This window comes from Staurois parvus, unplaced genomic scaffold (genome assembly GCF_062004578.1).
Source record: "Staurois parvus isolate SC_StPar_1 unplaced genomic scaffold, SC_StPar_1.0 ptg001323l, whole genome shotgun sequence".
NCBI classification, from domain to species: Eukaryota; Metazoa; Chordata; class Amphibia; order Anura; family Ranidae; genus Staurois; species Staurois parvus.
Window position 1 is genome coordinate 99182 of NW_028319119.1, and position 16920 is coordinate 116101.

The following is a 16920-nucleotide window of genomic DNA, read 5'->3' on the forward strand; positions in this document are numbered from 1 at the left end:
TTGCTGGCTCATTGCTGGTAGAGGAGACCATGGGAGGGGGAGGGGGACATTGCTGGCTCAGTGCTGGTAGATGAGACCATGGGAGGGGGACATTGCTGGCTCAGTGCTGGTAGAGGAGACCATGGGAGGGGGAGGGGGACATTGCTGGCTCAGTGCTGGTAGAGGAGACCATGGGAGGGGGAGGGGGACATTGCTGGCTCAGTGCTGGTAGATGAGACCATGGGAGGGGGAAGGGGACATTGCTGGCTCAGTGCTGGTAGAGGAGACCATGGGAGGGGGAGGGGGACATTGCTGGCTCAGTGCTGGTAGAGGAGACCATGGGAGGGGGAGGGGGACATTGCTGGCTCAGTGCTGGTAGAGGAGACCATGGGAGGGGGAGGGGCCTCTATGAAGTCTACCATCACATGCGGGTCGATCTCCGGATCACATTTCTGTTGCTTTCTTTTATAAATAATTTTTGGAAGAAGATGTAAATCCCATGAATAATACCTGCCCATTGTACCCCCCTTCCCCCCTCCATCCCCCCATCCCCCCCACCCTGGTATGGCTTCCATTGCCTGTCATGGGAGGTTGGTGGCCCCGTCAGATTGGCCCGTCTATGGGGCCCTCGGTCACATAGGTGAGGGACTTTCCAGAACATGAATGGGAAGATGGCGGATGTGATTTGCGGCTCATCACATCAAACAGAAGAGTTGTCTGGGTGGGAAGACGGATGTAGGAGAGGTCGAGGGGTGGGGGGCCGGGTGGTACAAGGGGGGGGGACTCGGTGTCATGGAAAGATGGAGAGATAACTTGTGTATATACGTCAGTCGGGGAGTCGGGGACCATTGGCTGGCTGGAGATCCTGAGAGTGGAACACCGAGAGCTCCAGGACGATATTTCCTCACCGATCGCTCACAGACATGAGAAGGCGTGACGTCTGAGAGCCACACGTGAGGAAGGGAAGATCACGTCACATACAGAGAACATACAGACCCCTCCAGCCATGTTGGAGAAGACAGCTGCTCGTCAATTCGGCTCATGTTTGATGAGGTGTCGTACTTTGGACCCTACAAGTCCCCTGTGGACTGGGCTCTCCAGATTGTCCACAGCCCCCCTCATCCATGAGGCCATGGAAGATGGTTCAGTAGCCAGCCGGACTCTACCCTATGAGGCCATTCCCACCACTGGACGCAGCGCCTGGTTCAACCTCTTCCAGTTCTGGAGGAAGAACAGCTTCCAGCACATGCACTTTGTTATGGAGGAGAACTTCCAGAACTTAGGGCCAATATACAGGTAAGTGCCCTTCATTATATCAACCTATCCATACTCCATGTGGATGAAAGTGTGTGAACCCCCCAATGATGGAGGTCAGGTGTCTCCAGTGACGGGTCCTGGTGATCCTCCATCATACAAAGACATTGGAGACAATTGTGCTCTTCCAGCCTTGTGGTGACAGTTTGGTGAAGACCCTTTTCTGTCCCCCATGACTGTCCCCTGTGTACAAAGCCAGCTCCATAAAGACATGGATGACCAGTTTGGTGAAGACCCTTTTCTTTCCCCCCATGACTGTCCCCCGTGTACAGAGCCAGCTCCATAAAGACATGGATGACCACTTTGGTGAAGACCCTTTTCTGTCCCCCCATGACTGTCCTCCGTGTACAAAGCCAGCTCCATAAAGACATGGATGACCACTTTTGTGAAGACCCTTTTCTGTCCCCCATGACTGTCCTCCGTGTACAAAGCCAGCTCCATAAAGGCATGGATGACCAGTTTGGTGAAGACCCTTTTCTGTCCCCCATGACTGTCCTCCGTGTACAGAGCCAGCTCCATAAAGACATGGATGACCACTTTTGTGAAGACCCTTTTCTGTCCCCCATGACTGTCCCCCGTGTACAGAGCCAGCTCCATAAAGACATGGATGACCACTTTGGTGAAGACCCTTTTCTGTCCCCCCATGACTGTCCTCCGTGTACAAAGCCAGCTCCATAAAGACATGGATGACCACTTTTGTGAAGACCCTTTTCTGTCCCCCATGACTGTCCTCCGTGTACAAAGCCAGCTCCATAAAGGCATGGATGACCAGTTTGGTGAAGACCCTTTTCTGTCCCCCATGACTGTCCTCCGTGTACAGAGCCAGCTCCATAAAGACATGGATGACCACTTTTGTGAAGACCCTTTTCTGTCCCCCATGACTGTCCTCCGTGTACAAAGCCAGCTCCATAAAGATATGGAGGACCAGTTTGGTGAAGACCCTTTTCTGTTCCCCCATGACTGTCCCCTGTGTACAGAGCCAGCTCCATAAAGGCATGGATGACCAGTTTGGTGAAGACCCTTTTCTGTTCCCCCATGACTGTCCCCCGTGTACAGAGCCAGCTCCATAAAGACATGGATGACCAGTTTGGTGTGGAGGAACTCCGGTGTCCTGCACAGAGCCCTGACCTCATTCCCACTTTTGGAAGACCTTTGGTATAATGTCTTCTCATCCCAAAGGTATGTTTGAAGTGATGGAGGAACTCGAGTGGCCTGCATAGAGCTCTGACCTCAACCCTACTTTTGGAACACCTTTGGTAAAATGTCTTCTTACCCAACATCAGTACCTGCCCTTAACCCTATGGAGCCCCTTTATTATGAGGTCCTTCTCATCCCAAAGGTGTTCAGTAGGTTTGAGGTCATAGAGGAACTCAAGTATCCAGCACAGGTCCCTGACCTCAACCCTATGAACACCTTTGGGATAAGTTGATGAAAAGTGATGGTGAAGCAGATCTTCTCATCCAACATCAGTACATGACCTCACAAATGGGGACAAATTCCCACAGACAGCCTAAAAATATCTCACAGAACCTTCCCAGAAAAGTGGAGGCCATAATAGCCACAAAAAAAGAGAGGGGCACCTTGGTAATGTCCGTGGGAGGAGGGGCAACTGCATATTAATGGCAATGGCGTGTAATGTGATGTCCAACAAGCTCATACGGGTGTGATGGTCAGGTGTCCACCAACTGTGGGCCATAAATTGTAGAATAGACAAATTTTGGGTTTTCAGCCTCCACAGGATTTGTCGAGGTATTGTGGGAAAGCAGCTGAAGTGTAGGCGATACTATAAGACCCTCCTGGTGTATATGGATCCTCTCGAACCCGAAGCCGCTGGCACTTGTACCCTAAAACCGAGGTGTGACTAGAAGAGAATACAATGCAGAGCTATACGTCCTGTCAGGGCTCCGGGAATGACCAGAGGTGTGGGGCCCGACACAAGGAAACGCAGGCTCCAGGAATGACCAGAGGTGTGTGGGACCGACACAGGGAAACGCAGGCTCCGGGAATGACCAGAGGTGTGGGGCCCGACACAGGGAAACGCAGGCTCCGGGAATGACCAGAGGTGTGGGGCCCGACACAGGGAAACGCAGGCTCCAGGTATGACCAGAGGTGTGGAGACCGACACAGGGAAACGCAGGCTCCAGGTATGACCAGAGGTGTGAGGACCGACACAGGGAAACGCAGGCTCCGGGAATGACCAGAGGTGTGGGGCCCGACACAGGGAAACGCAGGCTCCGGGAATGACCAGAGGTGTGTGGGACCGACACAGGGAAACGCAGGCTCCGGGAATGACCAGAGGTGTGGGGCCCGACACAGGGAAACGCAGGCTCCAGGTATGACCAGAGGTGTGTGGACCGACACAGGGAAACGCAGGCTCCAGGTATGACCAGAGGTGTGTGGACCGACACAGGGAAACGCAGGCTCCAGGTATGACCAGAGGTGTGTGGACCGACACAGGGAAACGCAGGCTCCGGGAATGACCAGAGGTGTGTGGACCGACACAGGGAAACGCAGGCTCCAGGTATGACCAGAGGTGTGTGGACCGACACAGGGAAACGCAGGCTCCGGGAATGACCAGAGGTGTGTGGGACCGACACAGGGAAACGCAGGCTCCGGGTATGACCAGAGGTGTGTGGACCGACACAGGGAAACGCAGGCTCCGGGAATGACCAGAGGTGTGTGGGACCGACACAGGGAAACGCAGGCTCCGGGAATGACCAGAGGTGTGTGGACCGACACAGGGAAACGCAGGCTCCGGGAATGACCAGAGGTGTGTGGACCGACACAGGGAAACGCAGGCTCCGGGAATGACCAGAGGTGTGTGGGACCGACACAGGGAAACGCAGGCTCCGGGTATGACCAGAGGTGTGTGGACCGACACAGGGAAACGCAGGCTCCGGGAATGACCAGAGGTGTGTGGACCGACACAGGGAAACGCAGGCTCCGGGTATGACCAGAGGTGTGTGGACCGACACAGGGAAACGCAGGCTCCAGGTATGACCAGAGGTGTGTGGACCGACACAGGGAAACGCAGGCTCCAGGTATGACCAGAGGTGTGTGGACCGACACAGGGAAACGCAGGCTCCGGGAATGACCAGAGGTGTGTGGACCGACACAGGGAAACGCAGGCTCCAGGTATGACCAGAGGTCTGGGGCCCGACACAGGGAAACGCAGGCTCCGGGAATGACCAGAGGTGTGTGGGACCGACACAGGGAAACGCAGGCTCCAGGTATGACCAGAGGTGTGGGGACCGACACAGGGAAACGCAGGCTCCAGGTATGACCAGAGGTGTGGGGCCCGACACAGGGAAACGCAGGCTCCAGGTATGACCAGAGGTGTGACTAGAAGAGAATACAATACAATGCAGAGCTATACGTCCTGTCAAGGCTCCGGGAATGACCAGAGGTGTGTGGACCGACACAGGGAAACGCAGGCTCCGGGAATGACCAGAGGTGTGGGGCCCGACACAGGGAAACGCAGGCTCTGGGAATGACCAGAGGTGTGTGGACCGACACAGGGAAACGCAGGCTCTGGGAATGACCAGAGGTGTGGGGCCCGACACAGGGAAACGCAGGCTCCAGGTATGACCAGAGGTGTGGGGACCGACACAGGGAAACGCAGGCTCCAGGTATGACCAGAGGTGTGGGGACCGACACAGGGAAACGCAGGCTCCGGGAATGACCAGAGGTGTGTGGACCGACACAGGGAAACGCAGGCTCCGGGAATGACCAGAGGTGTGAGGACCGACACAGGGAAACGCAGGCTCCGGGAATGACCAGAGGTGTGGGGCCCGACACAGGGAAACGCAGGCTCCGGGAATGACCAGAGGTGTGGGGCCCGACACAGGGAAACGCAGGCTCCGGGAATGACCAGAGGTGTGGGGCCCGACACAGGGAAACGCAGGCTCCAGGTATGACCAGAGGTGTGTAGACCGACACAGGGAAACGCAGGCTCTGGGAATGACCAGAGGTGTGTAGACCGACACAGGGAAACGCAGGCTCCGGGAATGACCAGAGGTGTGTGGGACCGACACAGGGAAACGCAGGCTCCGGGAATGACCAGAGGTGTGGGGACCGACACAGGGAAACGCAGGCTCCGGGAATGACCAGAGGTGTGGGGCCCGACACAGGGAAACGCAGGCTCCGGGAATGACCAGAGGTGTGTGGACCGACACAGGGAAACGCAGGCTCTGGGAATGACCAGAGGTGTGGGGCCCGACACAGGGAAACGCAGGCTCCGGGAATGACCAGAGGTGTGTGGGACCGACACAGGGAAACGCAGGCTCCAGGTATGACCAGAGGTGTGGGGACCGACACAGGGAAACGCAGGCTCCAGGTATGACCAGAGGTGTGTGGACCGACACAGGGAAACGCAGGCTCCGGGAATGACCAGAGGTGTGAGGACCGACACAGGGAAACGCAGGCTCCGGGAATGACCAGAGGTGTGGGGCCCGACACAGGGAAACGCAGGCTCCAGGTATGACCAGAGGTGTGTAGACCGACACAGGGAAACGCAGGCTCTGGGAATGACCAGAGGTGTGAGGACCGACACAGGGAAACGCAGGCTCCGGGAATGACCAGAGGTGTGTGGGACCGACACAGGGAAACGCAGGCTCCGGGAATGACCAGAGGTGTGGGGACCGACACAGGGAAACGCAGGCTCCGGGAATGACCAGAGGTGTGTGGACCGACACAGGGAAACGCAGGCTCCGGGAATGACCAGAGGTGTGTGGGACCGACACAGGGAAACGCAGGCTCCGGGTATGACCAGAGGTGTGTGGACCGACACAGGGAAACGCAGGCTCTGGGAATGACCAGAGGTGTGTGGACCGACACAGGGAAACGCAGGCTCCGGGAATGACCAGAGGTGTGTGGGACCGACACAGGGAAACGCAGGCTCCGGGTATGACCAGAGGTGTGGGGACCGACACAGGGAAACGCAGGCTCCGGGTATGACCAGAGGTGTGTGGACCGACACAGGGAAACGCAGGCTCTGGGAATGACCAGAGGTGTGAGGACCGACACAGGGAAACGCAGGCTCCGGGAATGACCAGAGGTGTGGGGACCGACACAGGGAAACGCAGGCTCCGGGAATGACCAGAGGTGTGTGGACCGACACAGGGAAACGCAGGCTCCAGGTATGACCAGAGGTGTGTGGACCGACACAGGGAAACGCAGGCTCCAGGTATGACCAGAGGTCTGGGGCCCGACACAGGGAAACGCAGGCTCCGGGAATGACCAGAGGTGTGGGGCCCGACACAGGGAAACGCAGGCTCCAGGTATGACCAGAGGTGTGGGGCCCGACACAGGGAAACGCAGGCTCCAGGTATGACCAGAGGTGTGACTAGAAGAGAATACAATACAATGCAGAGCTATACGTCCTGTCAGGGCTCCGGGAATGACCAGAGGTGTGGGGCCCGACACAGGGAAACGCAGGCTCCAGGTATGACCAGAGGTGTGAGGACCGACACAGGGAAACGCAGGCTCCAGGTATGACCAGAGGTGTGTGGACCGACACAGGGAAACGCAGGCTCCGGGAATGACCAGAGGTGTGGGGCCCGACACAGGGAAACGCAGGCTCCGGGAATGACCAGAGGTGTGGGGCCCGACACAGGGAAACGCAGGCTCCGGGAATGACCAGAGGTGTGAGGACCGACACAGGGAAAAGCAGGCTCCGGGAATGACCAGAGGTGTGAGGACCGACACAGGGAAACGCAGGCTCCGGGAATGACCAGAGGTGTGGGGCCCGACACAGGGAAACGCAGGCTCCGGGAATGACCAGAGGTGTGTGGACCGACACAGGGAAACGCAGGCTCCGGGAATGACCAGAGGTGTGTGGGACCGACACAGGGAAACGCAGGCTCCGGGTATGACCAGAGGTGTGGGGACCGACACAGGGAAACGCAGGCTCCGGGTATGACCAGAGGTGTGTGGACCGACACAGGGAAACGCAGGCTCCGGGAATGACCAGAGGTGTGAGGACCGACACAGGGAAACGCAGGCTCCGGGAATGACCAGAGGTGTGGGGACCGACACAGGGAAACGCAGGCTCCGGGAATGACCAGAGGTGTGTGGACCGACACAGGGAAACGCAGGCTCCGGGTATGACCAGAGGTGTGTGGACCGACACAGGGAAACGCAGGCTCCAGGTATGACCAGAGGTCTGGGGCCCGACACAGGGAAACGCAGGCTCCGGGAATGACCAGAGGTGTGGGGCCCGACACAGGAAAACACAGACTTCAGGTATGGCCAGAGGTGTGGGGACCGACACAGGGAAACGCAGGCTCCAGGTATGACCAGAGGTGTGGGGCCCGACACAGGGAAACGCAGGCTCCAGGTATGACCAGAGGTGTGAGGACCGACACAGGGAAACGCAGGCTCCAGGTATGACCAGAGGTGTGGGGACCGACACAGGGAAACGCAGGCTCCGGGAATGACCAGAGGTGTGGGGCCCGACACAGGGAAACGCAGGCTCCGGGAATGACCAGAGGTGTGGGGCCCGACACAGAGAAACGCAGGCTCCGGGAATGACCAGAGGTGTGAGGACCGACACAGGGAAAAGCAGGCTCCGGGAATGACCAGAGGTGTGAGGACCGACACAGGGAAACGCAGGCTCCGGGAATGACCAGAGGTGTGGGGCCCGACACAGGGAAACGCAGGCTCCAGGTATAGCGTGTAAACAAGATCATTTATTAAGGACAACACAAACATAAACGCAGTGCAACAACCAAACCCAAAACTAACACAAATACATACAACAAGGTGCAACAACCCCAAACCTAACTGATATATATATATGGAGCACAACGTAGTCAGGCGGGCCGGGTCGGTAGCTAACGGGAAAACAGGGTACCAGGAGCGAGCGGAAGAGTGGTCAGGAATAGCCGAGGTCAGGACAGGCGGAGTTTGTTCAGAGTCAGGTTCAGAGTCAGGATCAAAGCAGGATCAGGCAGGAAGCAGACAGGATGCAGGTACAGGGGCTCATGGGAAACATACACCAAGGCCCTGATCACAGGCCTGGTCCTGCTTAAATACACCTCCTGCAATCAGCCTCAGGTGATGGCCTGATTGCAGGAGTGAGAATCTGGCTGCTGAGAGCACCCGCTGGCCAGCATTGGTACTGCAGCCCACAAGGCAGGTGAGTCCCACCACCATTGGCGAGTCCATTCCTGACACGTCCTATATAATGAATGTATCTAATGAGGAGAGAAGATCCTTCATGGAGGAAAATAAAGTGACATCCGTACAAACAATCATTCAAAACGTGAAACAGAAATGTATTCCCAACCCCCGTAATCCACACTTGAGGGATCCTATTCACAAATCAATAGTGGAAAAGTGGTGTGTGCGTCCAATCCTGGGGATAGATCCGAAAAGTGATGAGTGTAACATAACCACACAAATGGTCCACAGAAACCGTCGGATGAAGATCCCGGACACGGCGCAGTAATGTACAGAAATATATATAGAGTCCGAAACTGAAAACATCAAATCGTGCGCCAAACGTCAAAGCCACGCAGGTGATCATGTGTAGCCGTGGTCACATCACAGGTGCCAATCCTCACGTGGCCACAATGCCCCTCACCCCCTTACAGTGACCACATGGGCCGGCTCCCTTCTAGGATCACCCCCCGATCCTCACAGGTATTACTCGTCACAGGTCAGTCCCCTCACTCGGTGTCATCAATGGTGGCACTCACTCCTCTCCTCCAACCACTGGCATCAGCACACAGCTCCCCCTTCCTGCCTACAGGACACTTCTACCCCCTTCCTGCCTACAGGACACTTCTACCCCCTTCCTGCCTACAGGGCACTTCTACCCCCTTCCTGCCTACAGGGCACTTCTACCCCCTTCCTGCCTACAGGACACTTCTACCCCCTTCCTGCCTACAGGGCACTTCTACCCCCTTCCTGCGCACCGGGCACTTCTACCCCCTTCCTGCCTACCGGGCACTTCTACCCCCTTCCTGCCTACAGGACACTTCTACCCCCTTCCTGCCTACCGGGCACTTCTACCCCCTTCCTGCCTACTGGGCACTTCTACCCCCTTCCTGCCCACAGGGCACTTCTACCCCCTTCCTGCCTACCGGGCACTTCTACCCCCTTCCTGCCTACCGGGCACTTCTACCCCCTTCCTGCCTACAGGGCACTTCTACCCCCTTCCTGCCCACAGGGCACTTCTACCCCCTTCCTGCCTACAGGGCACTTCTACCCCCTTCCTGCCAACCGGACACTTCTACCCCCTTCCTGCCTACAGGGCACTTCTACCCCCTTCCTGCCTACAGGACACTTCTACCCCCTTCCTGCCCACAGGGCACTTCTACCCCCTTCCTGCCTACAGGGCACTTCTACCCCCTTCCTGCCTACCGGGCACTTCTACCCCCTTCCTGCCTACAGGGCACTTCTACCCCCTTCCTGCCTACAGGACACTTCTACCCCCTTCCTGCCTACAGGGCACTTCTACCCCCTTCCTGCCTACAGGGCACTTCTACCCCCTTCCTGCCTACAGGACACTTCTACCCCCTTCCTGCCTACAGGACACTTCTACCCCCTTCCTGCCTACTGGGCACTTCTACCCCCTTCCTGCCCACAGGGCACTTCTACCCCCTTCCTGCCCACAGGGCACTTCTACCCCCTTCCTGCCTACAGGACACTTCTACCCCCTTCCTGCCTACAGGGCACTTCTACCCCTTCCTGCCTACCGGGCACTTCTACCCCCTTCCTGCCTACCGGGCACTTCTACCCCCTTCCTGCCTACCGGGCACTTCTACCCCCTTCCTGCCTACAGGGCACTTCTACCCCCTTCCTGCCCACAGGGCACTTCTACCCCCTTCCTGCCTACAGGGCACTTCTACCCCCTTCCTGCCAACCGGACACTTCTACCCCCTTCCTGCCTACAGGGCACTTCTACCCCCTTCCTGCCTACAGGACACTTCTACCCCCTTCCTGCCTACAGGGCACTTCTACCCCCTTCCTGCCTACAGGGCACTTCTACCCCCTTCCTGCCTACAGGGCACTTCTACCCCCTTCCTGCCTACAGGATACTTCTACCCCCTTCCTGCCTACAGGGCACTTCTACCCCCTTCCTGCCTACAGGGCACTTCTACCCCCTTCCTGCCTACTGGGCACTTCTACCCCCTTCCTGCCTACAGGGCACTTCTACCCCCTCCCTTCCTACAGGACACTTCTACCCCCTTCCTGCCTACCGGGCACTTCTACCCCCTTCCTGCCTACAGGGCACTTCTACCCCCTTCCTGCCTACCGGGCACTTCTACCCCCTTCCTGCCTACAGGGCACTTCTACCCCCTTCCTGCCTACCGGACACTTCTACCCCCTTCCTGCCTATCGGGCACTTCTACCCCCTTCCTGCCTACAGGACACTTCTACCCCCTTCCTGCCTACAGGACACTTCTACCCCTTTCCTGCCTACAGGGCACTTCTACCCCCTTCCTGCCCACAGGGCACTTCTACCCCCTTCCTGCCTACAGGGCACTTCTACCCCCTTCCTGCCTACCAGGCACTTCTACCCCCTTCCTGCCTACCGGGCACTTCTACCCCCTTCCTGCCTACCGGGCACTTCTACCCCCTTCCTGCCTACAGGACACTTCTACCCCCTTCCTGCCTAAAGGGCACTTCTACCCCCTTCCTGCCTACAGGACACTTCTACCCCCTTCCTGCCTACCGGGCACTTCTACCCCCTTCCTGCCTACAGGACACTTCTACCCCCTTCCTGCCTAACGGGCACTTCTACCCCCTTCCTGCCTACCGGGCACTTCTACCCCCTTCCTGCCTACAGGGCACTTCTACCCCCTTCCTGCCTACCGGGCACTTCTACCCCCTTCCTGCCTACCGGGCACTTCTACCCCCTTCCTGCCTACAGGACACTTCTACCCCCTTCCTGCCTACAGGGCACTTCTACCCCCTTCCTGCCTACAGGACATTTCTACCCCCTTCCTGCCTACCGGGCACTTCTACCCCCTTCCTGCCTACCGGACACTTCTACCCCCTTCCTGCCCACCGGGCACTTCTACCCCCTTCCTGCCTACAGGGCACTTCTACCCCCTTCCTGCCTACAGGGCACTTCTACCCCCTTCCTGCCTACCGGGCACTTCTACCCCCTTCCTGCCTACCGGACACTTCTACCCCCTTCCTGCCTACAGGGCACTTCTACCCCCTTCCTGCCTACAGGACACTTCTACCCCCTTCCTGCCTACAGGACACTTCTACCCCCTTCCTGCCTACCGGACACTTCTACCCCCTTCCTGCCTACCGGGCACTTCTACCCCCTTCCTGCCTACAGGGCACTTCTACCCCCTTCCTGCCTACAGGACACTTCTACCCCCTTCCTGCCTACAGGGCACTTCTACCCCTTCCTGCCTACAGGGCACTTCTACCCCCTTCCTGCCTACAGGGCACTTCTACCCCCTTCCTGCCTACAGGGCACTTCTACCCCCTTCCTGCCTACCGGACACTTCTACCCCCTTCCTGCCTACAGGGCACTTCTACCCCTTCCTGCCTACAGGGCACTTCTACCCCCTTCCTGCCTACAGGGCACTTCTACCCCCTTCCTGCCTACCGGGCACTTCTACCCCCTTCCTGCCTACTGGACACTTCTACCCCCTTCCTGCCTACAGGGCACTTCTACCCCCTTCCTGCCTACAGGACACTTCTACCCCCTTCCTGCCTACAGGACACTTCTACCCCCTTCCTGCCTACCGGACACTTCTACCCCCTTCCTGCCTACCGGGCACTTCTACCCCCTTCCTGCCTACAGGGCACTTCTACCCCCTTCCTGCCTACAGGACACTTCTACCCCCTTCCTGTCTACAGGACACTTCTACCCCCTTCCTGCCTACAGGACACCTCTACCCCCTTCCTGCCTACCGGCTACTTCTACCCCCTTCCTGCCTACCGGACACTTCTACCCCCTTCCTGCCTACCGGGCACTTCTACCCCCTTCCTGCCTACAGGACACTTCTACCCCCTTCCTGCCTACAGGACACTTCTACCCCCTTCCTGCCTACAGGACACTTCTACCCCCTTCCTGCCTACCGGACACTTCTACCCCCTTCCTGCCTACAGGGCACTTCTACCCCCTTCCTGCCTACAGGACACTTCTACCCCCTTCCTGCCTACAGGACACTTCTACCCCTTCCTGCCTACAGGGCACTTCTACCCCTTCCTGCCTACAGGGCACTTCTACCCCCTTCCTGCCTACAGGACACTTCTACCCCCTTCCTGCCTACCGGACACTTCTACCCCCTTCCTGCCTACCGGACACTTCTACCCCCTTCCTGCCTACAGGACACTTCTACCCCCTTCCTGCCTACAGGACACTTCTACCCCCTTCCTGCCTACCGGACACTTCTACCCCCTTCCTGCCTACAGGACACTTCTACCCCCTTCCTGCCTACCGGGCACTTCTACCCCCTTCCTGCCTACCGGGCACTTCTACCCCCTTCCTGCCCACAGGACACTTCTACCCCCTTCTTTACCAGGCCAATTTTCAGCTTTAAGCACTGTTGCACCTTGAATGACAATTGCACGGTCATGCAACATTGTACCCAGATGAAAATTTTATCATTTTTTTCTCATAAATAGAGCTTTTTTTTGGTGGTATTTCCTCCCCGCTGGGCGCTTTACTTTTTGCGCTATAAACAAAAAAGTTGCAAAAAATTTGAAAAAAAAAAGTTTCTTTGTTTCTATTGTAAAATTTTGCAAACAGGTAATTTTTCTCCTTCACTGATGGGCGCTGATAGGTGGCACAAATAGGAGGCACTGACTGGCAGCACTGCTGGGCTGCACTGATGGGCACTGGTGGGTGAGCACAGGTAGGTGGCACTTCTGGATGGCACTGCTGGGCACAGGTGTGTGGAACTGGTGGATGGCACTGCTGGGCACAGGTGGGTGGGCACAGGTAGGTGGCACTTCTGGATGGCACTGCTGGGCACAGGTGGGTGGCACTGGTGGGCACAGGTGGGTGGGCACAGGTGGGTGGCACTGCTGGGCACAGGTGTGTGGAACTGGTGGGTGGCACTGCTGGGAACAGGTAGGTGGCACTTCTGGGTGGCACTGCTGGGCACTGATCATCAGGGCACTAATGATCGGTGCCGATCCCCGCTCTGACAACTGCCGGTTCTCTGCAGTACGTTCCCCACGATCTGACAGCGTGAGGAAAGTGCAGCCGAGAACCGGCAATTGCATTTCCCTGTGATCAGCGTGTCATTGGACACCGCTGATCACGTGGTAAAAGGCCGCTGTGATTGGCCTTTTACTACATCACATGATCAGCTGTGTCCGTAGGACACCGATCACGGAGATCGCCGGGGGCGCGCAGGAGAGCGCATTCTGGGAGGACGTCATATGACCCCTCCCAGAAGTGGCCGGCCGCAGTGTAGCCGTCATTCAGCTTTCTGCGGTTAGTATCCGGTGAAGGATCTGATCTCTTGTAGATACGTTCCTCGTATACGTCTCGTTGTATCGGACGTAGAGCGCTGCACTATAGTCTATTCTTCTCTAGCTCAAGTTGAGGGCTTTCAAGGTCCACTCACAAAATCGTCATTTTAGGCAGTTCTGCCCATTTTTATTTAGAAGAAAGTTCACAGAGACAGAAGGGTTACCCATCCAGGAGTTGCTCAGCATCCCTCAGCTACAGGAAGATACTTCAGCCTCCTGGCTTTCACAGAGCATTGTTCTGGCCTTCAGGCTTAGGCCCTTGTCCTTCAGACAGAACTCATAACTCTGCGCTGGCTCCCACCTTGACCCCTGGGTGGAGACCTCCTCTGTCCTGGGTGGAGCTCTGAACTGTTGCCAACACCTATCCTAAAATGACTGTACCCATCTACACAATCAAATATGGAGCCAAGATTGGAGACTTCCTTCCTCTCAAGTCTCCTCAAAGCCTCCAGGACCCATAGAAGGATTCTACTGATCCCAGAGGACCCTGCTCAACCATTTCCCTCTGTATCCTGGAGCCCCTCACCCTGTCTTGACGAGAGCCCTGAGGGTCACTGAACCCTTCCCACTCCATTAGAGGAGTATCATACTGTCACAGTATATAAAGACCATTACCACATTCTTCCCTCACTTTCACCGAATGCAACCGAACCGATCGCAGGCTGCACACACGGTACCAGAGAAATCACATTCATCACAATGTTAAGATTGATGAAATATTGATTTGTGTGGCACCAGGAACAAAACGTGGACTTTTCCTGCAATAAGACTGGGGAGGAGCTTCAAACTCAATCTCAATTTCATCACCAGAGGGATCAGGTTTGGAATGTATCTCAGGAGGGATCAGGTTTGGGGTGTAACTCTGAAGGGATCAGATTTGGGATGTATCTCTGGAGGGATCAGGTTTGGGATGGATCAGGTTTGGGATGTATCTCTGGAGGGATCAGGTTTGGGATGTATCTCTGGAGGGATCAGATTTGGGATGTATCTCAGGAGGGATCAGGTTTGGGATGTATCTCTGGAGGGATCAGGTTTTGGATATATCAGGTTTGGGATGTATCTCTGGAGGGATCAGATTTGGGATGTATCTCTGGAGGGATCAGGTTTGGGATGTATCAGGTTTGGGATGTATCTCAGGAGGGATCAGGTTTGGGATGTATCTCAGGAGGGATCAGGTTTGGGATGTATCTCAGGAGGGATCAGGTTTGGGATGTATCAGGTTTGGGATGTATCTCTGGAGGGATCAGGTTTGGGATGTATCTCTGGAGGGATCAGGTTTGGGATGTATCAGGTTTGGGATGTATCTCAGGAGGGATCAGGTTTGGGATGTATCTCAGGAGGGATCAGGTTTGGGATGTATCTCAGGAGGGATCAGGTTTGGGATGTATCTCTGGAGGGATCAGATTTAGGATGTATCTCTGGAGGGATCAGGTTTGGGATGTATCTCTGGAGGGATCAGATTTAGGATGTATCTCTGGAGGGATCAGATTTGGGATGTATCTCTGGAGGGATCAGGTTTGGGATGTATCTCAGGAGGGATCAGGTTTGGGATGTATCTCAGGAGGGATCAGGTTTGGGATGTATCTCTGGAGGGATCAGATTTAGGATGTATCTCTGGAGGGATCAGGTTTGGGATGTATCTCTGGAGGGATCAGGTTTGGGATGTGTCTCTGGAGGGATCAGGTTTGGGATGTATCTCAGGAGGGATCAGGTTTGGGATGTATCTCTGGAGGGATCAGATTTAGGATGTATCTCTGGAGGGATCAGGTTTGGGATGTATCTCTGGAGGGATCAGGTTTGGGATGTATCTCTGGAGGGATCAGGTTTGGGATGTGTCTCTGGAGGGATCAGGTTTGGGATGTATCTCAGGAGGGATCAGGTTTGGGATGTATCAGGTTTGGGATGTATCTCTGGAGGGATCAGGTTTGGGATGTATCAGGTTTGGGATGTATCTCTGGAGGGATCAGGTTTGGGATGATTCTCTGGAGGGATCAGATTTGGGATGTATCTCAGGAGGGATCAGGTTTTGGATGTATCAGGTTTGGGATGTATCTCTGGAGGGATCAGATTTGGGATGTATCTCTGGAGGGATCAGGTTTGGGATGTATCAGGTTTGGGATGTATCTCAGGAGGGATCAGGTTTGGGATGTATCTCAGGTGGGATCAGGTTTGGGATGTATCTCAGGAGGGATCAGGTTTGGGATGTATCTCTGGAGGGATCAGATTTAGGATGTATCTCTGGAGGGATCAGGTTTGGGATGTATCTCTGGAGGGATCAGATTTGGGATGTATCTCTGGAGGGATCAGATTTGGGATGTATCTCTGGAGGGATCAGGTTTGGGATGTATCTCTGGAGGGATCAGATTTAGGATGTATCTCTGGAGGGATCAGGTTTGGGATGTATCTCTGGAGGGATCAGGTTTGGGATGTATCTCTGGAGGGATCAGATTTGGGATGTATCTCTGGAGGGATCAGATTTGGGATGTATCTCTGGAGGGATCAGGTTTGGGATGTATCTCTGGAGGGATCAGGTTTGGGATGTATCTCTGGAGGGATCAGGTTTGGGATGTGTCTCTGGAGGGATTGGAATTGGGTTTCCTTCTCCCAAACGCTGAATTCCTGGGTCACAATGTGATGATTTCCTCTTTCCTTACAATTATTATTATTTCCACCACAAGCAGGCTGGAGGACTCTGAGCACCCTCAGGGGTGAAGGTCTGGTCAGGATGGGGTCATGTCCAGTCCACTTCAGGGTTCACAATGCTCCTCTAGGTTTGCAGGAAGAGGTTATGTAAGTGAGATTTCAGAAAGTGGGCAGTAAAAGGCAATATTTTCTCACAATGTGCTGGGCAGGAAAACTACCATTGATGAATGAAGCTATGAAGACCCCATTGCTGTGGCCCCTATAACCCATCTGTACCCTTGCAGGGAGAAGTTGGGCACGCAGAGCAGTGTGAATATCATGCTTCCGCAGGATGTGGCCAGACTCTTCCAGTCTGAGGGCGTCTTCCCACGCAGGATGACCATGGAGCCCTGGTCCAAGCACAGAGAAATGCGAAACCACAAGGGAGGTGTCTTCCTACTGTAAGTGTGACTTACCGACCTACCAAACTACCCCAAAGTCCACACTGACTGAGCTACTCCAAGTGTGTTCAAAGTCCTGGATGGAGTG

At 55.9% G+C, this 16920-nt stretch overlaps 1 protein-coding gene across 1 annotated transcript in view; it reads left to right on the plus strand.

The window, feature by feature from the left end:
* The first annotated feature begins 843 nt into the window (after nucleotides 1–843).
* LOC149437051 (cytochrome P450 11B, mitochondrial) overlaps nucleotides 844–16920 on the plus strand; it is a 33339-nt gene continuing 17262 nt past the window's right edge. Inside the window, exons 1-2 of the mRNA XM_089661191.1 lie at nucleotides 844–1275; nucleotides 16677–16832. Of these exons, the coding sequence (XP_089517317.1) occupies nucleotides 986–1275; nucleotides 16677–16832 (446 nt within the window). The 5' untranslated portion in view covers nucleotides 844–985. The remainder of the gene's footprint in view (nucleotides 1276–16676; nucleotides 16833–16920) is intronic.